The 8,108-nt window shown below is 37.0% G+C and overlaps 1 protein-coding gene across 1 annotated transcript in view; it reads right to left on the bottom strand.

Moving 5' to 3' along the window:
* ADGB (androglobin) overlaps positions 1 to 8,108 on the bottom strand; it is a 149,397-nt gene that overhangs the window by 2,115 nt on the left and 139,174 nt on the right. Inside the window, 4 exon segments of the mRNA XM_009281545.1 lie at positions 1,178 to 1,361; positions 2,749 to 2,851; positions 4,927 to 5,041; positions 7,518 to 7,673. Of these exon segments, the coding sequence (XP_009279820.1) occupies positions 1,178 to 1,361; positions 2,749 to 2,851; positions 4,927 to 5,041; positions 7,518 to 7,673 (558 nt within the window).

The raw sequence follows: 8,108 nt of genomic DNA, 5'->3' as shown, positions 1-8,108 counted from the left end.
TGGATGCCCCATCCCTGGAAACATTCAAGGTCAGGTTGGCCGGGGCTCTGAGCAACCTGATCTAGTTGAAGATGTTGCTGCCCACGGCAGGGGGGTTGGACTAGATGGCCTTTAGAGGTCCCTTCAAACCCAAACTATTCTATGATTCTATGATTCTATGATTTTAAATTCATACTGTGAAACATCTTTAATGGACATAATTTCTAGAAAGAGCCAAGGAACTACTCTTAATAAAAATTTGCCCTTCTAATATATGATATATGATCCAAAATCATAGCAACATCTGAAAACCTGGACATGCATTCTTATTAGGCTCAGACAGTCACTGGTAGAGAACTATGGCTCCTTGCAGACTTGTAGTTAAGTAATATAAATCAGGCTGTCTGGGAACTTGTTAAGGAGATGTTTTCAATTGATTTCTGTAAATAGGTTGGTGTGATGTAAAATCAGCTGAATAGTCACCAGCTGATTGCTAGTGGTTATTGTATCACCACTGTGTAACAAAACATTTTGTTCCTATTGACACTCAAGGGTTAAGCCAATTTTGTTAAGATATTTGTACCAATTTCATGTGCAATGAATTGGCTGAGTTAATCCTAACAACGGATCCTACACTAATGCTACCAAATTTATAATTAATAGAAATAGTTTTTTAAGGATTAATAATTCCAATTTTTTGTTTGCTGGCATCATGCATATTCCAGGAAAACTGTTCTCTAACTTTGCTTAAAGAATGGTGCTTAGGAGCACCTCGTCCTCCTGTGTAAGTTATCTTGTTCTTGATTACTTTCCAAAAAGCCCTATACAATTCTATAACCAAAAAAACCCAGCCAAACCAGAGATGCTTTATCTAATATGCATCTGGTCATGTATGTCAAATCCTCAATTTATTCTCACTTACAACTATCCTTTTATCATGATATTCTTAAAATAGTGTTTTTGCAAAGAGCTCTATCAAGAAAGTACTAAGAATATCATATTAAGGATGTTGTGTAGTACTATTTTTTTTCCCTAGGACTTTCAGTTTTAGTCTTTGCCCAAGTGAAATTTCAAGCTTGTTCACTGTTTCTAATTATTGGTACTGAATACAAAAGTCTTGAGAATGGTTGATCAAGATATTCATACTAGTGGTGGATATCACAGTAATAGTTACTGGAAAGTAATCTTGAAAACCTACCTGTAGATTCTCATACATTTCAAGTATATTTTGCTTCAATAAAGCTCTGGCATTTTTTTCTTTTTCTCTTTGTTCCAAAGCCAGCTCTCGAAGTTCCCTAAAATGGTTGATTTTTTCCACTTTACGTATCTCTTGTTGTTGAATGATAGACTTATTTCTTAGCGCAGGCTCAGGCATTGTTTTTCTGAAGGAAATACAAAGATACTTCTCTCATTTCAAATACAGTTTTTGGTGGTGTATATTTTTCTTAACATATATATGCGTATATTTGGCTTATATACTGCAATGTCACCATTGTATGGTTAGATATGGTTAAGGAGTCACTTTTCCTCTGCTTATATATAACACCGATGAGAAAGTACATTCCTGAGGCCAGGTCTTCTAATACTTGAGTGTCTATTTTAAAAATATTTGTAAAATCATGCTCATCTTTGAGCATATGAAAAACTCCTACATGTGACACTTATTTTTAATTTGCAAGAAATATCATATTTCCAGAAGTTTTTGATACTATAATTCAGCATTGAGACAAATGTAATTTTTTTTTTTGCCGTTGGCATAATGGCAGCTAAGTGGATAATATATTTTTATAATTTGACTTAAATGACTAGTGTAAAAGTCAAGGAGTTGAAGACAAATGAAATGCTTACAAGACTTGAGCCTGTGGAAGATATTTTGCCATATTTTCTACTGTTTTAATGTATTTGCTTCAATATAACACCAGTTTCCCTTTTAATTTAAAATTAAATTTGGGGATTTTTTCAGCATGTTCTAAGGTCTTTTGAAAATCAATGAGCTGCATAAATGCCACATTGCATACAAATGAACTTAAGCATTAACTGGGTTCTAGCTGCAGCACAGCAAACATGCAGGTGCATGTATATTAGCTAGATAGATTCATATCAACACATGTAATAAAGAATATAGTTCTTTTGAATAAAGAATATAATTAATATAACTATTTCAGCTATTAACTATTTTAATTATTAACTGAACTGCATTTGTTAAATACATCATTTGAATCTAGCATCACATCCTGACAAACTTCATATGCGCTTCTTTCAAGATGACCACTGAAATAAACATATTTGCCTGCAGGTGCATTTTCTTCAAATTTGATGTCACGTTCTCATTACATGCAGTGCAGTGATTCAGCTCCTTTGACATGTATTATGTTAAGGAAAGGACATAAATTACGAATGGATGTAGGAAGGCACAGATTTTAAAACACGTCCATGCCAGGAAAATCAAAACTGAAAACCGTATCTTGATGCCGTCTACACTTCTGCGTTCACTACTGAGTGATTTTGTGTACACAACATAAAGGACAGATAGAACATGGGCCAGGATTTTCACAGCAACTTTAACAAGCGTGTGACAGAATTGTAGCTTACTTCAATGACATGTGAAGGATAAAGTCTAAATTCACATCTATTATACTGCATCCAATTACAGATAGGATACAAGTGCATAAAAATGTATTGCATTTACTAATTTCTATATATAAAATCCTTAGCCAGTCTTTCATTTTGGTGTTTCACTGGGACTTAATTGTTCTTGCTGCAGTTTACCTCATGTAAGGACTAAGGTCTATAGGCTCCCATTTTTTTTGCTGCGTTTGTAAGCTTGAGTCAATAGCTGCTTGTGATGCTTTCTGTCCTGTGGTAAGAGAATCTACAACAGAACAGATTAAACTGGTTATTCGGTTATGCTAGGAGGCTCCATCTAAATTCTTACATAGTTTTTTCTTCTTTTGGCTCAGCAAAATACATTATTAAATGAGAATATGGGTTGGAGAGGATATAATGTTTCTGCCTTTTTATTTCCAACACTCATGATAGAATCAAAGATGCTGCAAAAAACCCACATATGCTGGAGTGAAATTAATATATGTACTTTAGCTAAATCCACAGTACTCAAGAAGGTTTGTAAATCTAAGCAAGAACATTCAATTTAAAGTGCCTAAAAAATATAAGAACAACTTCTAATCAGCAAGGAATCACACTATTTTATTTAAAAAACAAGTCAATAAAAATCTGTTCAGTCCTGGCTGTAGTTTAAAAAAATTGTATTCCCTTTTGGGCAGAGATTTAGTTTGGGAAATACCAGTCTAAAGAAGAAAAGTCCCATGACAACTTAAAATTGTCATTCTGAAGTCTTAGAATTTTTTTAAACCACATGGATAGTAACCATGTTATGCTTTAATGTAGCATTCTCGCAATACAATGACATATCTGATACTAAGCATGCCACTGTGCTGAGCTGCGTTGTGATTATGCCAACGCTTCCTTCTTTCAGTTCATCTGGATGTGCTGAAAACGCCTGTGAAATTTGATGAGATTTAACGATGACTGCAGTAGGTTTTTTTCCATAAAAACTCTCTTATTACCCTACATATAGTAGTAATCAATTGAAGCATTTAAAATATTAGTGGAATTTTCTCACCAAAAATAGGAAAGAGGTTTCCGAGCATTAAAAAAAATTACTGTCTATACATAGACAAATATACCAGCCTTCTCTGTTGGTCTAGAAGGGTGACATGGACTTTGGAAGTGCCTTAGGCACTGCCCATCAGAAAAGTCTTCTCCAGAACATAAAAATTCTCATTAAGATACTGAACATTACAGAAATGTTCAAGCACGTTATTGCTTATTACTGCACTCTATGGAACTGAACCACAACAACTTAAAGTCATTGGGGTGTCACCTCTTTACTTCATGAGATTTTGTATTAGACTCCAAATGCTTAGTTTAGAACAAAGCTCTTGGTAGACAACCATTAATTTTGAAGTCATTATCCAGTAACTTAGAAGAAATAATATTTTTTCAAGTTCCTTTGGAATGCAAGAAGTAACTAATGATGTGTTTGTCTAAGGCATAAAGTGAGGACTACTTCTGTTTTAAGTTCTGAAACATTCCCGGGAGGACTACTTACCTGACTGGCAAAATACTAATCTTAACAAGTTATGTACTGGTCACAGGTTCTCGTTCCATGCACATGAGCCATGACCAGATATTGCCACAATCAGACTGGGTATTACACTTTCCTTTTTGTGATGGCCTGATCTCAGCATTATTCTCAGAAGAAAAGAAACAACAAACAGCCTTGCAGCCTTGCACCCAGTTCAGATTTGCATCAGAGTCCAGTAATTGCCAGGGAATACAAATGAAGAATCCATTGAAGTTGTGACCGCTAAATAAAATTAGACAACACTTATGGAAGCTGCCAGGAAGCTGATGCTACTCAGTATGCACTTTTTGACACCTCACTTCCAGAGCACTATCCATGAACAGTTTCCATGAACATTAACAAAAAGAAAATGCACGTTAGAAGTGTTAGTGTCTTACTGACATGCTATTTGAGCTGCTAAACAGTTTTTTAATATTTCTACACTAATGACCTCTGATGTCCAACTTGGAATTGAGGGAGCAGCTATTTTCCACTGAACTTCCAAAAGTTTCAGGTTAATTTAGAGTTGGAATTCTAGTACAGAAGGACTGCCTAAAGTTTGCTTAAGGGTAACCTGGCAGCCTCCAAGAGCTGTGAGGCTGTATCTGTGTCTGGAAATAGAGCAATGCGACAATTAAAACAAAGAGGGGATAGAGAAGATAGCGACTAAGCATGCCACTGTGCATTTGGACACCTTTATCGGGGCTGTTCTATCCATTTACTACCAGTATTTAATGCAGAAGTCTTTTCTAAGGAGCTGAACATGATGAACCGAAGACATGCTTGACAGAAAGTTATACCCTTACCTCTTTCTCCTGAACTGGGTGTTAAACTGGCAGTCTCAGTCCCAGCTATGGGCTCCTCTGAATCTCTCACAGCATACTTATTAATAAACCGCATGCGTTCCTGAAAAGCCTAGAGATCAAAGTTTTAATCCAGATAAGAAAACTTCTACTGCATACTTTAAATCCCAAAGCATTTTCAAAAGTACAAATCTATAAGTGGTCAATAGGACAGTAAGTCTTCAAATCCAGTGCATGTGAGATATGATGCTACTTCGTATTACTGGTGAGTATATTTCACTGGTTTGATCTATGAAAACATCACCTCTAACAACAGGAATACTGTTAGTGAGTCAGTGGGGAGAAAAAAAGATAAACATAAGAGCACCACATTTCATGTCAGTCATATTCAAGCCATCTCTCCAATAGGTTTTCTGAAATAATAACCTGTCAACATTAAACATCAAATTTTTCTAGTAATATTTTGGAACGTTTATTTGTTTAGTTTTAATGTATGTAGAGAAGAAATAAATTAGCATTAGTACTTAAAGTTCATCTTTAATTTCTATCAAGTGTGTCTTGAGTATATGAATAAGATTCCCTAAGTAAACCTTTGTGAGATGGTAGTTCAGTAAAATGAAAAGTAGGCAGTACACTTCGAATGGTTTCACTCCACTCAATGCATCCTGGCTATATTTAGTACATATCCCAAATGAGAAAACGATGCTGTCAATAACAAACCTAACACCAGAGTGCAGTATGCAACTCTGCCTGGGGCTGGAATCAGAAAAGATAGTAGGGTTCCCATTGAATCAGTCCTGAGACGTTGAATACTTACACTAAAGATCACCATGCAAAGAAATACTGGAAAATGACTGATCTCTGGGCAGTTTAAAATAATCTTTGGATTTAAAAAAAACCAAAAAAACAAAAACAGTTTAAAATAATCTTTGGATTTAAAAAAAAAAAACCCAAAACCCCAAAAAAACCCTGAAAAGCAAGGTTCCCTCATAGCTGAATGTATGGTCAGAATACATTCAGCTACTGCACCTCCTTAGGGAAATAGCACTTCCTCCTAGGAGCTCCTATAGCCTGGTGATTTAGACTTCCTCCTGAGAAATGGGAGCTATGGGTGCAAACCCTTTCAGACTCAATTACCTTTGATGCCAAAACCAGGCATCACCACTTCTGCCTGTCTTTTCAGAAGGTGACTTTGGCTCACTGGGCTTTCTCTTAGGGACTCAGATTGCCAGAATGGACGGAGAAGCCAAAAGTCAGCCTGGAGTCAGGCACCTAATTCCCAGAGTCAGAGGGCATGTGATCCCTGGAACAGGCAGACCTTGGGGCAGGGTGATCAGGGAGAAAGGAGAAGGGAAGCTACTTAGTCTGGATAGCAGACCCCCAATTCAGACCTTCTTTTTTTTAGCGTATTACATGCAGTTGCTGCAATTTTCTTAACAAAAATTGTTTTAGAAAAATGTCACAGACCTAAGGGGTTTTTAAAATGAAACCCTTTACTTGTAATTCAGTTGATTTTCTGATCAGAAAAGGCAACGGCGATAGAACCAGCATTCTGAAGAGACCCTTTACACATCAAAGGGGATTCATTTCCAGCTAATCTTTAGGAGGCTGTACTTGCATTTTCAGTCTCAGCACAGCCAATCAAAGCTGCAGAGTAATGCATCTCTCCTTAGCTCAGAATTTAATAAAGTAGTGTCAGAAAAAATTTGAGCTTTGGGTACACTGAAGAGAACTGAGAAAATCTGAAAGTGTAACTGGGAAGACCCATGTCTGAGGTTCATTTCTGAAAGGTAGTATAAAAAAGCCGAAATTCTTCTGAGCTGGGGTTTCTGGCCAAGTATCCCTCAATGGTCAATGGTGGTGGTGGTGTATAGGGGGATGACTGTCAGGTAAGTTTAAAGACTGCATTTTGTTCTTTTATTTTCCTTTTTTTGGTAATGATGCTTCCAATTCTGAATCAGCAGTGCAACTTTTTGCTTTGCTAGAAAGAACTTGTATTATTTTTCCATCTTAACCATACGTCATGTCAAAAGAGCCCAGGTACAGCTGACATCTGAATTAGTATTGCTTCTCCAAAACAGTGAATTCATACAGAGCAGCATGTACAGGCTCATGGGTAACCTGCAACCCAGAATGAATTTGGAAATCCTTGCTGCAGGGGGCAATTTGAGGGATGATATGGCCAGGTGCCAGTTCTTCAAGAGAAATCTTTTTGGCATGTTTATAACAGCGTATTTCTCACTCGAATCTGTTCATGCTAAACATTAAACTTGTTCCAAGTGGCAGCTTTGCAGTTGTGTAGAGGTAGAGGGCTTTCTAAGGAGAAACTTTTCTCTGTTTTGTAAAGTAGAATCTGAAAGTCTCAGTGATCTACAAAAGTCTGAAGTAGATAATCTGGATTCCTGCCCAGAATTCATGTACATAATCACTTGATTCTTTAAGCTGTGTAAAATTTCCTGTCTTCCACAGAGCGGTGAAGAGAACAGCCATATGAAGTCAGGTCTCTGTTGTGGCAACTGCTCTACCATGACAGCAGCTCCTGGAACTTGTGAAGAAACATTACTGCAAAGATTGCACTCTGATATTACCTTGATAGCTCTTCCTGGCTCTGCAGACTCCCATGCTTGTTTCATGGCTTTGATCTCATCTGCTCGCTGGGTGTCTTTCTTCACCTCCAGAATGTCTGCCTCTCTCTGTTCACTAACTAGACGTAAAATCCAGTACGGTTTGTTTGAAGCAGCTTGCTGGAAGTGAATTATCATAAACATGTATTCATTGGTATGCATCTACTACCACTATTTAGGATGAAGTTATGTTTCTATATCCTGGTAATTTTCCCGACTGATATACATTATACATTGATAGACTTTGACATGCATTACTACACAAACAGTGGCTGCCAAAGGAAAGGAAAATTACTTTGCAATGTCTAGAAGCTCTTTGAGGTATTTTGTTCACATGCTTCCCCCCACTCCCATACAGCATGCTCCACACTCCCAGTTCTTCTGAACAGTCTATCCGAACAAGGGTATTTTGCAGGGATTTTTCATGCAATTGTCTTACCTCCCTGCCAACCTTTTTTCCTTTCCTTTCCTTTCCTTTCCTTTCCTTTCCTTTCCTTTCCTTTCCTTTCCTTTCCTTTCCTTTCCTTTCCTTTCCTTCCCTTCCCTTCCCTTCCC

This window comes from Aptenodytes forsteri, unplaced genomic scaffold (genome assembly GCF_000699145.1).
Source record: "Aptenodytes forsteri isolate BGI_AS27 unplaced genomic scaffold, ASM69914v1 Scaffold82, whole genome shotgun sequence".
Lineage (NCBI taxonomy): Eukaryota > Metazoa > Chordata > Aves > Sphenisciformes > Spheniscidae > Aptenodytes > Aptenodytes forsteri.
The sequence above is the reverse complement of the archived record's forward strand: the minus strand, read 5'-3'. Positions and strand labels throughout refer to the sequence as shown.